Source organism: Entamoeba dispar, genomic scaffold (genome assembly GCF_000209125.1).
Source record: "Entamoeba dispar SAW760 scf_1105229457801 genomic scaffold, whole genome shotgun sequence".
Taxonomy (NCBI): Eukaryota; Evosea; order Mastigamoebida; family Endamoebidae; genus Entamoeba; species Entamoeba dispar.
The window spans coordinates 18,194-40,264 of NW_001852874.1; the positions used below are offsets into that span (position 1 = coordinate 18,194).

Genomic DNA, 22,071 nt, shown 5'->3' on the forward strand with positions numbered 1-22,071 from the left:
TAATCAAAATAACAAAAATTTGTTCGTTCATATAATTGTATCAGTATAAATAGAAATTAATAAGAACTTCAAAAGAATATTTTTTTTTTCAGATTTTTTAAATGAAGGGAAGTGAAAGATAAAATAGAAACCTGAATAATACAAGAAAAATATCTAAGAAAGAAGGGAAGAAATTATGGAAAAGTTAAATTCAAATTAATTTTCTTCAAGAAGAAAATGGTTCATGAGAACTGTAAAATCTATTGTCTCTTATGGGCTGTTCAAGGATCACTCAAAAACTCTTTTTTACAGTTTTAGAATGGGCAGTACTTATTGCCACAATAGTTTCGATTATTTTGATTATAACATCTGTTATTTCCTTTGTTCTTATTCCTCCTATGGGAAAAACAGATATGGAAACAGTTACAACTGATATTATTAAAAATGGAACACAACGAGTTGTCGAAGTTATTAATCAACACACATCATCTCATTCTAAACCAGTTAAATCATCATTTGTATTAAGTAATCTTCCACCAGTAAAATTCCAAGGAAAAAGATCAACGTGTTGGGCTTTTAGCAGTATTTTCCAATTGGAATATGCTTATAATAAGAATTTATCTAATAAATATATTTCATTAAATGAACAAGCTTATGCTATTGATGCAGTTGAGGCATGTAAGGCTGATGATTATAAAGGATGTCCAAAAAAGAGATTCGACTATAGTACAAATACAGGATATCCACAATTTTTATGGAGATACTCATCTCTTTCAAATAAAGTTCTTCCAGAATCTATTTGTGAATACCAAACAAATAAAGATAACGAATGGAAATGTGATGGAAAAGAACAAGCACAAAAAACAAATGCATTAAAATTTGATGTTAAATCAATTGCTACTTTTAGAACAATTGAAGAATTAAAAGAAGCTGTCAAACAAGGACCAGTTTCTCTTGTATTAGTTTTAGTTCAAGGACAATATATTATTCAAGTCGATAATAAAGATAATATTCTTGGTAAGATTCCAGGTGCTGAAATTAAAGAATGTCCAGAAAATTCAAATCTTTGTGTTTATATTCCATCTGAACGAATTACTAATGATGGAGAATACATTATTCCTGAAAGAGCAAATAACAGATATGGATATCATGTTGTTACTATTGTTGGGTATAATGATAATTATATTAGTAAAGATAATACTCGTGGAGCATTCATTATTAGAGATTCTACTGATGACACTCTTGTTTATGGTAGTCATTCATATCAATATCTCAAAGGAGAACATAGTGAATGGGATGAACGTACTCTTTGTGCTAATGTTTATAATCCACTTGGATGGGATTCTTGTGTCTATATGAATCCAGGACCAACTGGAGATTCTAAAGTTGTTAAATACGATTTAAAAGCAACTTGTTTAAATGAAAAGTATATCAAAGAGAATGTATTAAATACAAGAAAACCAACTGAATTTAAATGTATTAATAGTGATTTGTGTGATACTACTAAACGATATTTCATTTCATCAACTTCTAGGTCTCAATATTCATCATATCTCTTTACTATTACATTCTTAGAAGTTAATCCAAATAATACTGATGAACAAAAAGAAATTACGTTTACTGATTTCCCATTAGATTCTTATAATAAATTCATTCAACCAATTGACTCACAAATTGAATTAATCCAAACAAATACTACATTTTGTGGATATCGCTCTCTTCCTTATACTGTTCTTGATAAAATTTCTATGGCTAAGACTCAAGACAGTTATTATGGTGTTCAATTCAATATTGAGTGGGACAAACAATCATATTCTAACAATGGTGAATTCGATTATTCACAAATACTTAAAAGTATTCATGAATTCCCAGAATACAAAGGGTTCCTTGGACCAGAGCCATACCAAGTACGATATGAAGACTAAAATTTCATTTATCTTGATTAAATTGAAGAAAAAATAAAGAATTGTGTTTTTTATCGGTCTTTTTTTTGGAGTGTTTATTATTATTATTATAAACTACTTTTTATCGTTATATTTTTATTAATTACAAAAACCTTAAAATAGATCTTCGATAATTAAAAATAAGCAAAAAGTAAAAAAAATTAAAAGAATAAATTAAAGGGTTAGCCAAGAACTATTTTGAGATAAAAAATTAACTTGAAAAAAGGAAAGGTAAAAACGTAAAAAAAAGACAAAAAAAATTTTTAGAACTAAAAATTTTCAGAAATAAGAAATGAGTATTTCTGCAAGTCTTGTGAAAGAACAAGAAGAACTTAAGAAAAAAGTTGACGAGTTAACAAAACAAATTTCATCTATTAAGAAAGAAGCAACTGAAGGAATTGATTTTGATAAAAGAATGATGGACTTGTTAGAAATGAAACAGTACTTAGGAACAATTAAAGATAACTCAGAGTTAAAAAAGATTTATATAACAAGTACAAAAACTAAAAAGGAAAAGAAAGGAAATTATAAAATGACTTTAAGAAGACAAAAAGCTCTTACACTTAAAACAAATGATAACGAACCTATGTATAATGTTATTGAAATTCGTAAACAATTTGCCATCGATAGTGTATCAAGAGAAATTGAGAAGATGGCAAGAGATCAAGTTGTTGACGATCCTAATTTCACTAATTCTGTTGATAAATTAATTCAGTCATTGGCAGAACAACTTGATACAGATTGTAAAACAAATGATGTCAATGATTTATTAAAAACGTTTGACGTTAATTCAGTTGCATTAAGAAAAACTTCAACAATGTTTAAAGTAACTTCAAGGCTATTCTCAATGGAACCAATAGTTGAGGAAGAGACTATTGCTGATGATGCTGAGTATGAACGAATTGCTCTTTGTGAAAAACTTACTTTTACTGATATTATTAAGAAAGTTGCTGATTTTTCTGTATCAATGGAAGATGCTATTTGTTTGAGTGCTGTTATGTTAGGGAAACCACATGATGATTATTCAGGTGATTTTTTTGATGTATGTTCTCAAACAATAGTGAATATTACAGAGTTATCAACTAATGTCATAGCATTATTTGAAAGATTATCAAAGTTGAGAGGAGATGAGGAAGTGAGAAAAAGTTATGAGGTTGAACTAAAAGCTTACATTGATATTGTAGAAGAAATAATTGAACGAGAAAAGGAAAATACTGTAAAAAGGTTGCTTTCAAATAATGAAAAAGCAGAGGAAGTCAAGGTTGAGTTCAGACCAGGTGATTTAGAAGAAATTATAAGAGAAACAGCATTGAAAGTAAAAACAAGTATATCACATGCATTAATGAGTGCATATGCAATGGCACATATGAAACCTAAAGAATATGGAAAGTTAAAAGAAGAGACTGGAGAAAAGAAAAAGAAGAAAGACGAGAAGAAGAGGGAGTTTGTTTTAGATAGATGTTTTTATAAGGAAAAAATGGCGTTAGTAGAGTTAATGAGTCTTGTTTTAAATGTCTATCATGTGATTGAGATATTTAGTGAACAGACACGAGGAATTGTTTGTATTAAACAAAGTGAGACAGAAATTGGTGAATCACAAGATAAAGCAGATATTCAATTAACAAAGAATCATGTAACATCAGGAAATGTGAATGGGTTTATTGAGAGATTAACAACAACAGAAGATAATGATTTTGCAGAGTTGATTGTATCATCATTTGGTTCATTCATGACATCAAAAGAATTTATAAAGAAATTAGTAGAAGCACATCGAACTGGAGATAAAGCTGTAAAGAAGAATGTAATGAAAGTTTTTTCTCTAATAACATATAAGACATTTGCTGATTTAGGAAAAGAGGCAGAGAGTATATTAATTGGATATTTGGAAAATATGAAAGAACCGGAGGCTGTTGAAATGCGAGTTCAATGCAAAAGAAAGGCTAACATTAAAGATTTGAACATAGCAGGGTTATTAATTCCACCAATCAATTTTTATATACCTGATGAACCTATATTCCCAACAGAATTTTTTATTTCATGTGAGGCAAAAGAAATAGCAAGACAACTCACAATGATAGACTATGGAATCTATAAAAAAGTGAAACAGAGTGAATTACTAGAGAATCTACCTAGTGTCATGAAAAGGAATAAAATTTGTAGGTATTCACACGTGATAGAAATGGTAAATAGAATTGATGAGATAGCAAATTGGACAGCAACTACAATATTGATGTTTGCTGATATGAATAATCGAGTAGCTATGATGATGAAATTCATCGAAGTAGCAAATGAGCTTGAATCATTAAATAACTATCATTCATTAGCAGGAATTTGTAAAGGATTTGAGTTAGAAACTGTTCAACGACTTGGTGTAACAGTGAAAAGTGTTGGTTCACATTTGAAACATTTAGCTGACATTTCTAAGAATCTAGGATTTAATTCAAATTCATACAAAGGATATAAGAATGCAGTAGAAAAAATTAAAGATGCATGTGTTCCATTTATGTTTGTTTATCTTGTTAAAGTATAAAATAAGAAAGATAACTCAATAATTTAGATTACCTACAATTAAGGATATTCATGGAGTGTATGAGAAGCAACCATCGAGTGGAAAAATTATTAACACAATCCAAAAGGAACAGATTCTTGAGCTTGCAAGCAAGTTCTTAAAGTATCAAAACTATGAATACGGCTTTACAATTACTGAGCCATTATACACATATTTATTTGATTTATGTTATCTTCCAGTTATTGGAAACCCCGGGGAAGATTCATATCAAAGAAAAATATCATTATTATGTGTTGACGCACCCCAATAATTATTGAATTTATTTTTTATACTAACATAGTTTTTTATCATTTACTTTTGATTTAAGAGTTTTCTATACTTATATGATTCAAATTTTGATTAAATAAAAATGTTAAAATAATCAAGATAAATAACAGTAAGAATAGAAGTATACAAACGAAAGAGAAAGGAATCCATATAATAAAAGTATCAAATATAGCACAAATGTAGTTAGTAAGATTCAAAGGAAGAAAGTAATCACAAGGTATAAGAAATATTTGAAAGAAAAAAAATTCATACATTTCACAGAAACTGAATAAAGTTTTTGAAATACCAAAAGTGGTTATAAAAAGAATGAGATCTATTTAATTTAATAAAAATAAGTGGAAGAAAGATGTTTAGAAATAAAAAAAATTTGGAAGTAACTAATTTTTTTATCTTATTATATTATTATTTTTATTAATCGAATATTCTCTTTTTTATATTTAAATAATTTGTTATTTTTTTTTTATTTTGTTATTTATTATTTTGAATGATAATGAACTATTTCAATTTAACAAATCTATTCACTAAATGTAAAAAGTTTTCTTGGTCTAAAGAGCTAGTTACAAATTAAAGTTAAATTTACTATTCTAATATATTAAAAATAAATTAATGTTTCTTATTTATTTAATCAATCAATCATAATTTATTTAAATATTAAAATGAAAAAAGATGACTCAATTAAGTATTGAAAGTATTATCACTAATATTCAGTATAACACCTGGAAATATATTTAATACTATTAAAAGAGAAGAAATTAGATAAACACTTTAAATGAAAAATAAATAAAGAACTTGATTTAATGAAATTATTAAATAGATGTGTTAACTCTAAATTATCAATTATTATTCATTAATACAAATGATTTGTTAAATATGAAATGATTTGATTAATAATTAATTTCAATTCTTATTTTACATAATTTAACATTCAAATTATGTAATATACAAAGAATTAATATTAATTATGAATGGAATAGTATTATTTATATTGTTTTATCATTTCTTTATAAATTTATCCGTTCTAAATTAATGTTTAATAATGATAAAAAAAAAATAAACAAAATAATAGAAATCAACAAAGTTATACTCATCTGAATATCTAGAAATAAATAAACAATTCGTATTATTATCATTAAAAGTACTATGATAAAATATATTTATGTTAATAATATTTTTTTATTTATAATAAATTTGTATACTTTGTAAAATATTTGATTAACCATTTCTCTCTGAATATTATAATTTATCTCTGTATTCAATTTCTTAGTAAACAATATTCACAATAAAGAATATACTTTATAATATGATGTTAAATAAAATCCTTTCATCCATCATTAATAAAAGAATTGGTTATGATTATAATGATAAACAAAAAATACTAATAACAATTAATAACTTTGTATAACATATTGATACTTCATGTAATATTACAATACAAAAATTTTTAATGAGTTCGATGTTTCTAAAGATTGATGTAATGATTTGATGAAGATATAGAATTTATGATGAATTTTGTCTATTCATTTGTTAAGATGAAAGGACACGTCTTGTTAATGTTAGTTTTGGTGAAGAATATTATAAATCATAAAATGGAAAAAATTATCAAGATTCATCAAACAATTGTTGATAATGAAAGAAATCTTAATAAGATTATTATTGATAATAATGTTATGAAAAATAATATTGCAAATCTCACTACAATTTCTTTTCCTGTTTATCCACTTTCTTCTCTTATTAATTTGTCGTCTTTGGATATTGAATCTATCACAATTCTCAATAGAGTTAATGACTTTGCTTTAGACTCTCTTAAAAATTTATCTCAGATTGAATATTCATTAAAAGAAAAACAAGAAACACTCAAATCCATTGTTTTTGATAAAGTACACACTCAAAAGTTACAAAGAGATGAATTTGAAAAACAAAAAAGTGAAATTCTCAGTAGAATCCAAAGTAAAAACCAACAAATCCAAAGACTTCAGAAAGAAATTGAGAAGGTGCTCTATGAAATTAACACCAAAAAACAAACTATTCAAACAAAGAACATTCAAATCAATCAACTCAAAACTAAAAAGGAGTGTGAATTCAGAAATTTATTGTGTTCTACTATCCATTTAAATCATAATAAAGAGGCATCTTCTATTCCTCCAAAACCTCCTAAACAAAAACAAAAAAGAACGAGAAAACAAACTGTACTCTTTCCAAACTTGGTGAAGTAATTGAATTAGTGCAATTATATGAACCAGGAATAAGAAGAAATGAATTAACATTGATCCATTAACTTGCACATTTTTTCAACTGGAATTTTTTCCATAATCATCTCAAGAAGATTGTTGATGCCTTTCTCTAGTAAGGCTGAGCACACTTTTCCAGCAGGAGATTCAGAATCTTGAGATTTACAAAGAAAGTTAACTAACTGAGTGATTTTTGCAGCATCATTACCTTTAATTTTTTCCTCTAGTTCTCGAACTAAGTCAAGACACATGAAACAGTTTTCTGGGACAGCATTTACAGCAACAACAATTAAAAAGAGAGCAATAATAACTCCTTTCATTTAAGTTTATAATGATTAATTTTTAGGAGATTTACGTTATTGAAATAGGCAATGCCTATTTATTGTTATTCTTTTTATTTCTTCTCTTTTTTAGTTTTATTATTTTTTAATAACTTTTACAAATAACAAAAATTAAAAAAATGTTATTTTATAGCAACTTTTTGCTCCTATTGTAGTTTTTTATTATTTTACACTTATCTTTATTCTATTCTATAAATTTAGTAGTGTTTTAGATACTTTTTCTTTTGTTAAACCAGTGAGTATTGATAATTCTCTCTTCTTTTTGTCCTTTAATATTTTCTGAATATTAATAAGTATTAATATAGGTCGTCTCAATAACCCAGAAGAACTATTTAAATAGACTTAGATGATTTGATGATAGTAATAGACTTTAAACAATAAAATAATTTGTTTGATGTGTTAAAAATAGAAAATCAATTAGACTCTGTTTTTAGTAAGAGTCAAAAAGGTGAAGAGATATTAATTTGATTTTATACAGCTACACTAGTTTTCTGTTTATTGTGGTAGTTTAAAAAAGTATGCTAATTGATATTTCCTTTAGTCCTTTTATTTTTTTTCATTGTTCTTTAAAAAAAGTGAATAAATCATCAACAATAATCAATAGTATATGCCTATATGAAATGTTTGGTATATATCTTATTTACAATTGGAATTTGATGTTATTTTGCATATTATCTTCTTATTATTAGAAGAACAATATAGTTGTAATATAATATGATAGATGAAAACATTTAGTTTAATCAAAACGTTATTATAGTTATCTTAGTTATGGTAGTTCTTAAGATAAATATTTCTTCTTTAAATTATAGATAATAATTGCTTGGCTATAGTAATAAAGTAATTTTATGGATTGTTTTTTTAATTATAAAGAGATATATAATTATTTCATGTAATTGTTAAATACATGTTTTCATTTGATTCATTTTTTAATTAAACCTTTATTTCTTAAAATTGGTGATAAATTTTTTAAAAAATAAATTCTATTTAAATGAACAAATGTAATATTTCATTAGACAATTAATTGGTGAAGGATTGCATATTGTTTTTTTAATACTCTCTGAAATATTTTTATTTTATTCTTTATATCTTAATTTTATTTAATTTTGATATAACCTTTTTATTTTATTAAAAAAGTAGTACTTTGAAACTAAATTGGATACAACTGTTGAGTTAATCCAAAAAAAAATAGAACTTTGCTTATTCAAAGATATGAGTGGTTTAATCTTTCTAAAGGAACAGAAACCTAAAGACTAATAATTGAAGAATGGTATTATAGCTAAAGTTTCACCTCTTGGCAATTTGGTCATTTTGGTATTTAAAAAATCAATCTAAAAATTAATAGTGAGTAAAACTCAAATCAAGAGATAATATAAATAAATTGACTTCAGAGGAGAAATTGTTATCATCAGAACCATCGAAAAGGGGTTAGTTAAAGAAATAAAATGAATAACAAAAAATAAAAAAATGATATAAAATACCTAAATTTAGGGTAAATAATTAAATAGAATAAAAATGAATAAAAGATCGGGAAGTTAAACAAGAAAAAGCAAACCCCATTAATTATTAAAGAATTAAAAGAAAGCTAGAATGAAAAAATTTAGAAGAAATCATCAAGAATGGATTCTTTACTATTGAACTTGAAAGGATTTGATAATTATCGATCTATAGGTATATAAACTCTCAAATTGCACTAAAAAGGGCTGTAAACACTGGCTTACAATGCAACCCACTATTAGACATGAATGCAATGTTGCAGAACACCCTGCATTCAAATGTTTATATTCTTTTAGAGAAATTAGAAATTATCAAAGTGAACAAGAGAGTGTCTTATTGGCTCTTCTTAATAAATTTTACGATATTACTTTTACTGCTCATAAGAAACAATCACTAGTGACTGTACCATTTTTTAGAATTTTAACTCTTGATGGCCCAGTTGATTCTATTCAATTTAAAGAACTTATCGAAAGAAGAATTACTGAACGACTTAATGCTGAAGTGGCAAATGGTTCGTCTTTAAAAACTGCTTTAAGAAGATGTGAAAATTATAGAATTGTTGATTCTCTACATATTTTGACTGATATCTTAGAAGTTCTTGGTTATAACTTCTCTACACATCTTTCTACTGGAAAAAAAGGTACTTTAAAGGCTGAGTCAATTTGTGGAATAACCTCTTTAACAGGTAATTTCTTATTTAATCAAGAAGGAATATCTCATTTAGGAACTGAAGTAAGCAAATACATTGTTGGTCTTGAATCAATTGATGGCATCTGCACTCTCCACAGAAATGATCCTGTTATCCAAAGTCTTTTACTCCCAAAGTTGAAGTAGATAAGTCTTAATTGTTTATTTTTTGATTGTTTAATTTCTTCATCTTGTTAATAATTTTTTAATCCTTTTTTTCCTTTTTAGATATTTTTTTTCTTTTATTATTTACTTCCTTTGATTAATTTTATACAATTAGTTCTTACACTTTCATCCTTCTTCACTTTTTTTTAACAAGTTTATTATTATATAGTATATATCACTATAAAAAAGGGAGCATTATGTCTTTTTGTTTTAATTGACAATCATTAGATAGATAAAGATATTTTTTTTAATGTCGTCATCATAATTAAAATACTTAGAATTTTTATAACTAAAGTATTTCTTGTTTTTGAAATAATAACTTTATACCATATAAAGCTTTTAGTATTATATTTTTTTAGAAATCTCTATTTTTAGTTAGTGATGTTATTTTTCAATTATAAGGTAAAAAAACAGAAGTACTGCTTATGATACTATATAACTCTTTATGTAATTTTAATTTTGGTGGTATTAAGAAAGTCTATTGAATAAAATGTTATATATTCCTATTTTACTCTTATCCATCAAAAAAATATGAAAAAAACAATTTTTTAAGCAAAAGGGAAAAGGACGATTAAAATTTCTTGGTTAGAAGCATAGGAAGTATCTTAATTAATAACATAAATATCTTAGAATCAAGAAAGAGAACTGTTATTTACTTAACGTAAAACCTGAAATTGTAACACTAACTTTTTTATTTTCCATTACCAAAATCTGTTTCGTTATTGTTATTTTCATAACAATAAAATGAGAAAAGAATAGGTTGTACATAAGTTCTTATAAATTATCAAGATAAATCGTCCTTACTATTATTTTTTTTTTTCAATACTTATATTTTTTTATTCATTTATGAGTCTTTTCATTATAAAATAGTGCCAGTAATAATTAAGAATAATTATAAACAAAGTGTAATATATAAAAAGGGAGTTGTTTTGGTTCTTGATTATTATTAACAATTTCATTTATCTTATTCAGTTTAATGAAATTGAATTATGTCTTTGAGATATGATTCCATGTTTAGATATAATCAACAACTTAATAGGTACTATTATTTGATTTTATAATGTTACAAAGACATAAAAATAATAATCTATTTCTAATTCTTTTAACTTAGACGAAACATAGTAAATATAATTATTCTGTTTTAAATTTGAAAAAATATTTCTAATGAATAAACAGTCGATAGTTTAAATATTTATCAATTGATAACACTAAAAATCAGGAATTCATTAAATAAGAACAAACCACAAATTGTTTTTAAATGATTTTTAAGATTTTTTTTTGAAAAAATTAAACAGTTTATTATCAACAAAAAGTACATTGTTAATATACTTTGAACTATACCTAGAATAAAGAATAAAAAGAAATTACTAGAAACTCTTATTTCCATTCTTGTTAATTTTTTATCTTTCATAAACATGTACAAACTTATTGTATTATATGTAATTGTTATCATAAAAAATGAAGTAAAATTTGTAAATTAATTAATCATGTTTCACTATAAAGTAAACACTCTATTCATAACTGTAGTTGCATTTCTTTAAATTTGAAAAAAAGTATTTAATTAAAGTTTTAAGAAGTACTTCCAGTATATACTAAAACTTAAGAAACTACTCTTTATACGTTTCGTATTTAACCAAACCAGAAAATGTTTGAGAGTTATCTTAGTTTGTTATTATATTTTAATTAGTTATATTCATCAGCCATTCTTAATTCCTTTCTTTACAAAAACAATTTACTTTTTCTCAGAAATTAAATGTAGATTGAATAATCTTCTTAAAGAACTAAGTATTTACCACGAATAATTAGTGTTAAGAAGTTAAGAAAAACAGAGTTCTATAGATAGTGAAAAAGATTTTTAGAAATTAAACACATAAAGGATCTTTCCATCTTTAGTTCTTTCAATATAACTTCTAAAATTGGAATAAAAGAATAAAATGTTTTTTTTAACAAAAAAAAAGATTATTTTTTAGATAGTTAGAATAAATATTATTTGAATAAAATACTTTTTGTGGTCTGAAAAAATTTTTTTATGATTCACAAAGACTAAATAAAAAAATTGATTAATAAAAGAGTCAAGAAAGATAAGATTAAGATTTGGAAAGGTGAACTTTCTTATTATTTTAAATAGAATAAACGAAAGAACTTAAAATACAAAAAACTTTTAATTGAATGTCTTGTTCTTCATTTCAATTACTTTGTGAACATACCCAAATACTTCAACAAAATATACTAAAGGTCATTAACCCAAACAAATACTCTCCAATAGAAGCAATTCAATTAGAAATAGTTTCAATAATATCTTCAATTGTTGATTATCTTAATAACCAAAAACAAACAATTGAAGAAATCATAAAAAAGGTGTGTGAATGCTCACAACCATTAAAAGAAACAATTAAATTAGAGCCTTGTCAAGAACTTTCTTTAATCATTGAAAAACCAAAAGATGGTATTTCTGAATTTGAATTACCAGGACCACTTCCATTACCAAAGGAATTCAATACATTAAATGATAATTTTGGAGAACTTACACCATATTATTCTCACTTAAAAGAGTGGTGTAGGAAGAGTGAAGCACACATTATTTTTGAAAGCAAAGATTTAACTTCAAAAACGTTTTGGCATTTAACCAAAAACTTAAAGAACATGATGATTATAATACAAACAGAAGACAATTATATGTTTGGAAGTTATCACTCTATATTACCTAAAAGTCAAGATGTATGGGTCCAAAATGATCCAAATCATTTTGTATTTACATTAACTAATCCAAACCATGTTAAACCATGTCGATTTGATCCATTACCAACAAACAACAATTTATTATTTATTTATGGTGATAACGACATAGAGAATGTTGTTTGGATTAATTATTGTTATTGGATTACTTGTGATAATATTATTTATTTATGGCATCATTTTCCTGATAATTATATAGATACTACAGGATTTGGAGGTGATTTATTTGTTGGTTGTGTGGATTGGGACAATCCAAATGAAATTAAAAAAGTATATATATTAGAATGGATTAACAAAGAATGAATAACTTTATTTTCAATTTAAATTTTTTTAATTTAAAAATTCAGTTAAATGTTTTAATAAATAAGAAGTAGATGGTCTTTTATGGTAATTAAATTCAAGAAGCTCTTTTAATAGATGAATTAATCCAGGTGTTTGTTTTTTTTGAAATACAGGGTCAGTATATTCTCTTATTGAACGAGTTTTTCTTCCAACAAGATGAAGTGCTTGGCATCGGGAGATTTGAATGTGTTCTTTTCTTAAGAAATCTGTTAAAACAACTGTACCTTCTAATTTTATAATTTCTTCAAGAATATCATTTAAACATTCTCCTTCAAATAATGGATAATTTCTAATAATCATTTCAGCTAATACACATCCACATGACCAAATATCTATTGATGGTGTATAATAATGTATATGAAGAAGAAGTTCAGGAGCTTTATAATTTATTGAACCAACATGAATTGAATATTTTGTATTTTGTATATAATAATCAGCAAGTCCAAAATCAATTAATTTAAGAGTCATATTATTATAATTAAACATTATATTACTTGGTTTAATATCTCTGTGCATAATGTTTTTTGAATGAATATAATTTACTGCTTTAAGTAATTGAACAAATAAGATTTTTACTTCTTTTAATGTTAATTTTTTTGATACTTGATTTAAAGGAGTATTATGAATATATTCCATAATAATACTTTGGTTTTGTTGTTCATTTTCTATTACATCATATAATTTAACAATATTTGGGTGTTGAAGTTGACTAAGAAAATATACTTCTCTCTTTAAAGTACACTCACTAAAGCTTGAAAAAATTTTTATGGCACATTCATATCTTTCTTCTATAACCCCTAAAAAAACTTTTCCATAAGAACCATTTCCAATCCATCGAATAATCTGATATTTGTTTTGATTCCCACTTTCTATTTTAAATGCTTTATCATCCCAAACACCATACATTTTCTTTTTATGTTTTCTTTTTAAAAAGAATAGTATAGAAGCTTTTTTTGTCTTAAAAAGAACTTTATAAACTAAAAGTATATTTCAGATGTCTGCTATCATTACTCTTTCTAGAAATGAAACAATTTATCAGCAATTACTTACCCATTGCCATAACGAATTCCAAAAAACTTACTGGAAATGGTTTATTTCTTTAAGTGAAATTCCACGTCCAAGTTATCATTGTGAATTATTCTCTGAATGGGTATTAAAACAAGCTAACAGATTAAGTCTTCAAGCAAAACGTGATAGTTTTAATAATGTTTGTGTTCATATACCTGGATCGAAATCACATGAAAATGCACCACATGTTATTCTTCAAGCTCATATGGATATGGTTGCTAGTGTTATTGATGGAAAGGATTTTGATTTTGAACATACCCCAATTACTTTACAAGTTCATGACACTTATATTTCTGCTGATGGAACAACACTTGGATCAGATGATGGTGCTGGTTTAGCTTGTTTACTTGCGCTTATGGAACTTCATCAAAAATTTGAACATGCTCCTATAGAGGCATTGTTTACTGTTGATGAAGAACCTGGATTACTTGGTGCAATGGAGTTAAAAGAAGGAGAGTTATTTGACTCTGCAAAGTATTTGATTAATGTTGATTCAGAAGACTGGGGAGAAGTTTGCATTTCTTCTGCTGGTTGTGCTCAAAGAAATATGACATTCCCAATTAAAAGAGAAGAAGTTTGTGGAGATATGGTTACTATTACATTAGAAGGATTTAAAGGAGGGCATAGTGGTGCAGAAATTCAACACCAAAGAGCTAATGCATTAAAATGGATTATTCAACTACTTCTTCATGATTGTCCAATCACTGAAAAAATCAGAATTGTTGATTTTAAGGCAGGTCATGTAGACAACGCTATTCCAACAAAAGCGTTTATGTCTGTTATTGTTCCTGATGGTGAACTACTTGAAAAGAAAATAAAAAAGTATCATCAAGCTTATTCTGTTTTATACAACGGTGCTGAAGAAGGCAATCCTTCAATTACTACCTCAATTAAAAAGGGAGTTACTAGAAGTGCTGTCCCAATTACAGCATCAGCTAATATATTATTCTTATTAAATTACTTGACTCATGGTGTTGTTAGATTTTCACCTGATGTTCCAGATTTAGTAGAAACTTCCAATTCTCTTTCTATTGCTAAATTAGATGAAAAAGAACTATTTGTTTGCACATTAGCTCGAAGTTCTGATAATAATTATTTAAAAGATATTACTGAGTTTATTGAAGAGATAGCAAAACTTCATGGAGGTTCTATTTCTATTCCAACTCCAGATGTTGGAGGTTGGCCAGCTAAACCACAATGTCATTTAGTAGATGAAATATTAAGAGTTTATAAAAAATTATATAATGAAGAAATGAAAGTTGTTGCTATTCATGCAGGATTAGAGAATAGTATTATTTTAAATCAATACCCCTCATTTGATCTTGAGTCTGTTAGTATTGGACCAACTTGTAAGAACGTTCATACTCCAGACGAAACTATTGACATCGAATCAGGAAATAAGTTATTGGATCTTATTTGCACTTTACTCTCTGAACTAGTATAACTTAACCACTATTCATTCACTAATTAAATTCAATTAGGTTTTAATAGTTTTTCTGTTTTATGAAATATAGTATTAAATAATAAAATTAATTCATTAAATGTACAGATTGAAGTACACAAAATATAAAGCAAGTTCATTAAATAAATAATCAAACCAAGATATGGTACTGTTCCAATAACTTTAAATAATACTTTGCTAATTCCAGTTGGAACACAATTTTGATCTGTAGATTCCATAGTACAATGATTACCATTATTGTCATATTGAGAACCATATAATAAAATGTTAGGACAAAGGGTAATAATTTGAGTGAGAAATCCTATTGCTGAAAGACAAATGAATGCAACAATCAAAACAACAGATCCAGGAAGTGTTTTCTTTCTTCTAAGAACAAACTTGGAAATTCCTGGAAATTTTGTTGTTAAACGACGACTTCCTAGAAACACAGTAAATGAACAATGGAAAGTCAATAACAACATAAAAAGAAACCTAATAAAAAACATGTTTTGATGTTTTAATGAGATGAGAATGTATTCAATTGGTAATATTTCTCCCGTTCTTTGTGGTATAAATCCACATCTCCACCCACAATCTGAATATAAGATAGAACCATACAAACTTACAGTAATACAAATTACATAAGACAGAGAAAAAAGAATCGCTAAAATACCACCTGAAATTCTAAAAATTATTGAGAGAGTTGAAGTTAATTTTTTAGGAGAGTGTAATGTTTCATATCTTTTTTGAAATATTTCTAACTTTATTTTTGTATACTCTGGGTATTGAGTATAACGTTGTTGTAGAGAATTTATTAAATCCGAAAGGAATTGTTTTTCTTTCTCTACATAAGGTAGTTGTTGATTAAAAATGGTTCCTCTTATTGTTTCAACTCCAGTTGAAACTACCCCATAACCACCATAATATATAGTTAACAATCTTCCAAACAATGTCATTGTCATAAATACTGCACAAGCTCCACTTATAATTAATTCAATAATTGAGTTAGAGTTATGAATTAAAAGTTTGTAAAGGTTCTGCTTTGCATCTTTATCAAGATTAACAAAAATAGAATCAAAAGAATATTCATTTTGATCTGATATATTACCATTAATAACCAATGGAATGATAATAAATAAAAGTACTATAAATGAGGTGATTGCCAATGTAACCCTGAAAGCATTTATAACCATTTGTTTATCATTTAATACTACACTTGAAAACGGAATAATAATACAAAAAATTATGGCTAATGTTACTGTTATAGCAATAATAACATAATTTATATCATCTAGATCAGTGAACATTGGCTTTTTTGACGCAAACTCATATATATTTAAAGTAATTAAAATAGAAGTTACAATAACCTGAAGAGGAATCAATAAATAAGACAAATAACTTGTGAATGAAGTATCAAGATAATGATAAGTAAATATGATAAAGACTATCAAAACAAAAGACCCAACACAAATAAGTGAAGTACTCAATTCAAGCGTTTCAGACCCACTCATTCAATAGTATTTTTTAAAAGATCTTTTTTCCAATAAAACAAAGAACTATGAAAAAAAAAGATTCATTTAAAATGAATCAATTATATTTTTATGTAATTTAAAATATTGTTTTACTCTTTATTATCATTTCCAATAGGTGAAAATCCTTCTTTTGATTTATCTCCTTTAACAACATGGAAACTTACTACAATTTGCATTGCAACAAGAAGAAGATAAACAATAGAACTAAATCCAATCATCATTCCACTATATCGTTTAAATGGTGTTCTTAATACATCAACACAGAACGGTAAAGAATTTGAACTTGACTCAGCTGTAGTATTAAGAGTAGTAGTGTTTACTGTTGCTAGACTGAAATCATGGCACTCCCAAACTTCTTCAAATTGAGGAATTTCTTCTTCATCCATCTTAGACCATCCTTTCTTCAAAGTTTTATCAGTATAAACAACACCAGAAAATGAATACAACCCAATAAATGTCACAATAGTAGTTGCAAATATTAATAACACTACAGTCTATTACAAGTTAGTTCTCAAAAAAATTATAAGTCATAAATTTAAACAACAAACCACCATAACAATTGCCTTTCGTTGCAATGCACCTCCAAGAATACCAACTATCCCAGTGATTAATGAAACTGCTCCAGTAATTCCAGTTAGTGTTGTCATGATCATTATATTCCATGGAACAAAAGTATATTTTTGTTTGTAATGAACAATAGCAAAAATAGTAACACCCAGTATAATCAATGAAACAAACTACCAAATAAATTATAATAAAATTGATATAATAACACTATAACACAAACAGTAATAAGTGTTGATAATACAACAATAAAAATACGTGAAATCTTCCACATTTTATTATCTTATTATTTTCTAGTTTCTTTTCTTCTGTTTCAGATTAATCTTATGTAACAAAAATATATTATATTATTTTAAAACTATAAAATTACTATTTTTATATTTTTTCCTTTTCTACTGAATTTTCTTTTAAAGCCTTATTCCTTCACTCAAACAAAACCTTTGAAAAATAATAATTTAAATAACTGGAGATGATTGTGCTGGATTTATTTGTTGTTTGTGTTTTGGTTTGGCAGCTGGTTTTCTTGGAGGAGCACCTAATGGTCTCCCTGGAAGTGATGGTGCAACTCCTGTTGGTCTTGGGGCTAAACCAAGTTTTTGTTCTGCTTGCCTTCGTGGACTTAAAGGAGGGACAGGAGGTGCTGAGGTACTTCCTTGGGTAAGGTCAATAACTTGTTTTTTTCTTCTTGGACTTAGAGGAGGAACAGCAGGTAGAGTATGTATTGTTTCTTGTTGTTCATGAGTTGTTATATGAGAAGAAACATCTTGAGAACATGTTTTATGACCTTCTTGGGATAAGTGATTATCAGTTGTTTGTTCTTTTGTAACAGAAGAAGAGAATTGATGATTATTTTCAATTGAAGATTGTTGTTTAGTACAATGACAAGAATTAGTAGTAACTAAACTTTTTTTGAAAGGAACTGTAGTAATATTTTCATCTTGTAGATTATAAACAAGTGCAACACCAAGACCTTCATCAAAGACCTCATAACCAAATCCTTGTTGTAAACAACTGATTTCAAGAGCTATAGGATTACCAAACATTACAATCAAATCATTATGTTTTTCTACATTAAATCCTTTTACTAGTTCTACAGCGTCTTGAACAATTTCAGTTGTTGGGAACTCAATACTAATAGTCAATTTCACTAAATCAAAATTTGTTGTTTTAACACTAAAGAGAACTTCTCTTGAAGGGGCATCATTCACAATTTTTTGAATTAACAAATTATATCCTTTTATCTTACATTTTTCAAAAAAGTCTTTAACTATATTTGCCCTTTCATGCCCCGAAATTTTAAATCGATACTCTGTTTGCCGTGGTGGTGTAACACCAAGATCTCTACCTATCATCTCAATTTTATTAATACTATTAACACCTAATAACATCATAATTTTATCATTGATCTTTCCTCCATCAGAAACTAATTTAATAACATTTGGAGAATGTTCAGTTAACATAAACCATCCTCCATCCATTCCACCACGTTCAGAAATATTTAGCCATAACCCAAGATTTCTTGGGTCTACTTTAATACCAATATTGTTTAATCGTTCTATTTCTGAAGGTGGTGTTCCAACAGCCCAAAAGGTATCTACAACACTTTGTAACATTGGAACTTGTTCCCCAGCAAATCTAAAATCAATACTATTACAATCAGAACTAATAACAGCAGAGAAATCTATAGACTTAGTATCTTCTGGTAATGCAGTTAATGCACATTCAAGTAATGAAGCAACTTGACCACTATTAAGCCACTTTATTCTATTTTTTAATTTTGTGATATTTTCAATTCCTGTTCCTTCAGTAAATGATTTAGTAAATTTAATTTTTGATGTTTCATCAATAATATTATTGTCAGTCCTCGTTTTTTGTTTAACATTTCCGAGTACTTTGTTTAACCCATTTAAGAATGCTACAAAATCATTTTCAGTGTCAACAGTTAAATGAAAAGTTCGAATACCTTTAACACCTCTAGAATTGATAGAAAACGCTAATTTCTTTGGTCTTTCTGATTCATCCTTAACATCTGTTCCAGGAGGTAAATCAATCCATCCTTTTGCTGTAGTAGAATTTTCACTTTCAAAATACCATAATTTTCTATCTTTTAATACAAAAAATCTTCTTTTCCATGATTTCCATGAACCTCCTTGTTTAGTTCCCCATCCCGTAAACTGAGCCGGTTGGAGTGATGCAACACTAACAGTAATCTTTCTCTCACTCATTTGTTTTTGAATTTTATAGATTTCTCCTTCTTTTTTTGTTTTTTTCTTCAGTTTAATAATTTAACTTTTTCTCCATTTGCCTCTTCATATTTAGACTTTTTGGAATTTTCTTTTCATCATCCTAAATTCTATTCTAGGAATCTCTAAATAATTATTAAAGTAAATTTTTTATTTGTCAAAATTAATAAAAAATAGAAATTAAAAAAATGTTATTTATTCGGACTTGTATTTAAAATATTCAAGATGATCTAACTCTGGATCATCTATTTGTGGGGCAGGAATCAAAAGACAATGCATTGGAGCACCAAAGTCATAACGAAGAAGATCCTTCATTTTACCATAAACAATTTTTTGGTCAGCACAAGCAACACGTGCCATTCCAACAACCATAGTGTCTTCATCATAAACTCCAAGATGTTGTTCTTTTTCTACTTCTAATAATTGTTCAATGCACTGATTAATAGTCATATATCTTGGTGGTTCAAAGATATCTCTTCCTTTAATAATATTTTCTTCTGAACGTTCTTTTACTTTAATATCAAGAAGAACTAATGTATGCATATTATTATCTCGATTTATTTTAATCTTTGGATAATAACTTGATGGTTTCCAATGTTCACTCCAGAAACAAACAGAAACAGTTTGTCCAAATCTATATAATTGAAGTCCACTACAACCAACAGCATTCATAATAGAAGCGTTATGAATAACTTTAACTTCAATTCCCATTTTTTGGCATCTAACAAAAATATCAGAATGAGTGGTTGCTCCATATACATCACCAACAACAAGAAGTGCAACATTTTTTGTTTTAGCTGGTTCAAGGATTTGATCAGCTTCGGTTTCTACTAAATCTCTATCTCCAATAATCACTTTCTTACCATAAAACTCTTCAAGTTTAGCAATATCACATTGAAGAATTGCAGTATAATGTTCTAAAAATACAAGGTCACACGACTTAACTGCTTCAAGTCCTCTTACTGTAATATCTTTCTCATCATAAAGACCAAGCCCAATAATGTATAACATTTACTTTAATTGAAAAGAGTTTTAGGGTTTGTATAAAACCTTCTTTCTTTAAAATATAACAAAAGTGAAAATTATTAATTTTGTTATTGATTAGATATAAACCATTGAATTAAACACAGTGTTGTAAGGATATTCAACGGTTAAAGTTAGCTTGTGTGTTTTAGTGGAGATCCAGAATCAGGTTGTATAGGAATGTACATACTAATTTCCATTTTAGGATAATTTGGTAATATAGATTTTCCAGTAAATGTTGAACAACATGACTTAGCTTGTTCTGAATATTGGAATGAAAGTATCCATCCATGTTCGTCCCTACAGATAAGCGTTAATTAAATATTAAAGAAATAAACAAACAGACTATACGTTGCTTTTAATGGAGAGAATTGATAAAAATAAGATAAAATAACATGACGGGCATGTGTTATTCCAGAATTTTTTACTAAAATAAAATAATTAGAAAGGGTGTTGGTCAATGGGTTATAGATATCATCATCCATAGCGTAGTACTTTGTTAAATTAATTTCTTTTTTGTGATTTAATTTATTTGAGAATCGGGTTCTACAAATTGGACATACACAATCAGCTCCTGATGTTTTTAAGTTATCAATACATTCAGAATGAAAATAGTGGTAACATGGTAATTGAATTGCTAAAATAGAAGGTGTTATAGGTTCTAAACAAATACAACAATTTCCACTTGGGATAGTATTATCAGATTGAAATTGTTGTATTTCTAAATACAACGAAAATAAATTAATTTCTGTTAATTCATCATTGACTAATCTTGAAATTACAGTTTCTAATTGTGTTGGTTCACATCCATTACATTTAATTAACTCAAATTTAATTGAAGAAGGAAGTGGGAACTAAAAGTTAATAATAACATAAAGATGTGATATAATAGTTTAACTAGTAGAATTCAAACTTTATTTTTATTAATTATAAACAATACTTGTATAATTGATTTCCATGTGTTATAAGCATATTTATTATTTTCATATTCTAATTCATAAACAATATTTAATTCTTCTTCGTTATCAAGTTTTAATGAAATATTTTTTGGGTAAATTTGAGTAATGCATTCATATTGAGTATTAATATCTCCCATTCTCTCAACTGAATGAAGTATTTCTGAATGAAGTAAAATAGTTTGAAGTTCTTTGTTTCAATATCAGACGTAATGAAAAATTATAATATTATTATCTTTGATGATAAAAAAGTTAAATAATTTTGAATTCAAAAACTTTACTTTGAGTTTTTTCAAATTTACTATTTAAGGTTTAATTATTCTTGAGATTGTTCTACAAAATTTTGTTATTTATAATTACAAAAAGTCTTCAATATGATTCACAGATACTTTTTAATGAGAAAAAGTGAATCTTGCTATTTTTTATTATATTTTTAGTTATGCAACATAAACTTAATGGTAAAAAGAACGAATTAATTATTTTGTTAATATCA

At 26.5% G+C, this 22,071-nt stretch overlaps 12 protein-coding genes across 12 annotated transcripts, besides 22 other annotated features; 6 read left to right on the forward strand and 6 right to left on the reverse strand.

Annotated features, from left to right (window-relative positions):
* Positions 1 to 251: 251 nt before the first annotated feature.
* On the forward strand, positions 252 to 1,904 carry EDI_190570 (uncharacterized protein; the record flags this gene model as incomplete). The annotated part of the gene is made up of 1 exon (XM_001733794.1): positions 252 to 1,904. One exon carries the CDS (start codon positions 252 to 254, stop codon positions 1,902 to 1,904), a length of 1,653 nt encoding a protein of 550 aa, XP_001733846.1.
* A 73-nt stretch (positions 1,905 to 1,977) lies between these two features.
* Positions 1,978 to 2,028: a sequence feature (AT_rich).
* Positions 2,029 to 2,052: 24 nt separating this feature from the next.
* Positions 2,053 to 2,101: a sequence feature (AT_rich).
* A 113-nt stretch (positions 2,102 to 2,214) lies between these two features.
* On the forward strand, positions 2,215 to 4,741 carry EDI_190580 (ras guanine nucleotide exchange factor, slime mold, putative; the record flags this gene model as incomplete). The annotated part of the gene is made up of 2 exons (XM_001733795.1): positions 2,215 to 4,427; positions 4,480 to 4,741. 2 exons carry the CDS (start codon positions 2,215 to 2,217, stop codon positions 4,739 to 4,741), a joined length of 2,475 nt encoding a protein of 824 aa, XP_001733847.1.
* Positions 3,315 to 3,366: a microsatellite.
* A 331-nt stretch (positions 4,742 to 5,072) lies between the features above and the next one.
* Positions 5,073 to 5,093: a sequence feature (AT_rich).
* Positions 5,094 to 5,139: 46 nt separating this feature from the next.
* Positions 5,140 to 5,240: a microsatellite.
* A 79-nt stretch (positions 5,241 to 5,319) lies between these two features.
* Positions 5,320 to 5,416: a sequence feature (AT_rich).
* Positions 5,417 to 5,584: 168 nt separating this feature from the next.
* Positions 5,585 to 5,823: a sequence feature (AT_rich).
* A 78-nt stretch (positions 5,824 to 5,901) lies between these two features.
* Positions 5,902 to 5,948: a sequence feature (AT_rich).
* A 339-nt stretch (positions 5,949 to 6,287) lies between these two features.
* Positions 6,288 to 6,971, forward strand: EDI_190590 (uncharacterized protein; the record flags this gene model as incomplete). Its single annotated transcript, XM_001733796.1, has 1 exon — positions 6,288 to 6,971. One exon carries the CDS (start codon positions 6,288 to 6,290, stop codon positions 6,969 to 6,971), a length of 684 nt encoding a protein of 227 aa, XP_001733848.1.
* A 421-nt stretch (positions 6,972 to 7,392) lies between these two features.
* Positions 7,393 to 7,459: a sequence feature (AT_rich).
* An 825-nt stretch (positions 7,460 to 8,284) lies between these two features.
* Positions 8,285 to 8,317: a sequence feature (AT_rich).
* A 76-nt stretch (positions 8,318 to 8,393) lies between these two features.
* Positions 8,394 to 8,454: a microsatellite.
* Positions 8,455 to 8,762: 308 nt separating this feature from the next.
* Positions 8,763 to 8,849: a microsatellite.
* A 197-nt stretch (positions 8,850 to 9,046) lies between these two features.
* Positions 9,047 to 9,655, forward strand: EDI_190600 (uncharacterized protein; the record flags this gene model as incomplete). Its single annotated transcript, XM_001733797.1, has 1 exon — positions 9,047 to 9,655. One exon carries the CDS (start codon positions 9,047 to 9,049, stop codon positions 9,653 to 9,655), a length of 609 nt encoding a protein of 202 aa, XP_001733849.1.
* An 822-nt stretch (positions 9,656 to 10,477) lies between these two features.
* Positions 10,478 to 10,514: a sequence feature (AT_rich).
* Positions 10,515 to 11,593: 1,079 nt separating this feature from the next.
* Positions 11,594 to 11,675: a sequence feature (AT_rich).
* Positions 11,676 to 11,842: 167 nt separating this feature from the next.
* EDI_190610 (uncharacterized protein) lies at positions 11,843 to 12,712 on the forward strand (the record flags this gene model as incomplete). Its single annotated transcript, XM_001733798.1, has 1 exon — positions 11,843 to 12,712. One exon carries the CDS (start codon positions 11,843 to 11,845, stop codon positions 12,710 to 12,712), a length of 870 nt encoding a protein of 289 aa, XP_001733850.1.
* Positions 12,713 to 12,717: 5 nt separating this feature from the next.
* Positions 12,718 to 12,776: a sequence feature (AT_rich).
* EDI_190620 (casein kinase II subunit alpha, putative) lies at positions 12,740 to 13,657 on the reverse strand (the record flags this gene model as incomplete). The annotated part of the gene is made up of 1 exon (XM_001733799.1): positions 12,740 to 13,657. One exon carries the CDS (start codon positions 13,655 to 13,657, stop codon positions 12,740 to 12,742), a length of 918 nt encoding a protein of 305 aa, XP_001733851.1.
* Positions 13,658 to 13,745: 88 nt separating this feature from the next.
* On the forward strand, positions 13,746 to 15,263 carry EDI_190630 (aminoacyl-histidine dipeptidase, putative; the record flags this gene model as incomplete). Its single annotated transcript, XM_001733800.1, has 1 exon — positions 13,746 to 15,263. The coding sequence occupies one exon, from the start codon at positions 13,746 to 13,748 to the stop codon at positions 15,261 to 15,263; it is 1,518 nt and encodes a 505-aa protein (XP_001733852.1).
* A 29-nt stretch (positions 15,264 to 15,292) lies between these two features.
* On the reverse strand, positions 15,293 to 16,771 carry EDI_190640 (uncharacterized protein; the record flags this gene model as incomplete). Its single annotated transcript, XM_001733801.1, has 1 exon — positions 15,293 to 16,771. One exon carries the CDS (start codon positions 16,769 to 16,771, stop codon positions 15,293 to 15,295), a length of 1,479 nt encoding a protein of 492 aa, XP_001733853.1.
* Positions 15,326 to 15,362: a sequence feature (AT_rich).
* Positions 16,772 to 16,849: 78 nt separating the features above from the next.
* Positions 16,850 to 16,878: a sequence feature (AT_rich).
* Positions 16,879 to 16,881: 3 nt separating this feature from the next.
* EDI_190650 (uncharacterized protein) lies at positions 16,882 to 17,630 on the reverse strand (the record flags this gene model as incomplete). Its single annotated transcript, XM_001733802.1, has 3 exons — positions 16,882 to 17,286; positions 17,341 to 17,529; positions 17,580 to 17,630. 3 exons carry the CDS (start codon positions 17,628 to 17,630, stop codon positions 16,882 to 16,884), a joined length of 645 nt encoding a protein of 214 aa, XP_001733854.1.
* Positions 17,535 to 17,564: a sequence feature (AT_rich).
* Positions 17,631 to 17,689: 59 nt separating the features above from the next.
* Positions 17,690 to 17,742: a sequence feature (AT_rich).
* A 69-nt stretch (positions 17,743 to 17,811) lies between these two features.
* EDI_190660 (uncharacterized protein) lies at positions 17,812 to 19,581 on the reverse strand (the record flags this gene model as incomplete). Its single annotated transcript, XM_001733803.1, has 1 exon — positions 17,812 to 19,581. The coding sequence occupies one exon, from the start codon at positions 19,579 to 19,581 to the stop codon at positions 17,812 to 17,814; it is 1,770 nt and encodes a 589-aa protein (XP_001733855.1).
* Positions 19,582 to 19,725: 144 nt separating this feature from the next.
* Positions 19,726 to 19,799: a sequence feature (AT_rich).
* Positions 19,795 to 20,610, reverse strand: EDI_190670 (diphthine synthase, putative; the record flags this gene model as incomplete). Its single annotated transcript, XM_001733804.1, has 1 exon — positions 19,795 to 20,610. The coding sequence occupies one exon, from the start codon at positions 20,608 to 20,610 to the stop codon at positions 19,795 to 19,797; it is 816 nt and encodes a 271-aa protein (XP_001733856.1).
* A 146-nt stretch (positions 20,611 to 20,756) lies between these two features.
* EDI_190680 (uncharacterized protein) lies at positions 20,757 to 21,718 on the reverse strand (the record flags this gene model as incomplete). Its single annotated transcript, XM_001733805.1, has 3 exons — positions 20,757 to 20,922; positions 20,965 to 21,476; positions 21,536 to 21,718. The coding sequence occupies 3 exons, from the start codon at positions 21,716 to 21,718 to the stop codon at positions 20,757 to 20,759; spliced, it is 861 nt and encodes a 286-aa protein (XP_001733857.1).
* Positions 21,536 to 21,556: a sequence feature (AT_rich).
* Positions 21,719 to 21,793: 75 nt separating the features above from the next.
* Positions 21,794 to 21,842: a sequence feature (AT_rich).
* Between the last annotated feature and the right edge of the window lie 229 nt (positions 21,843 to 22,071).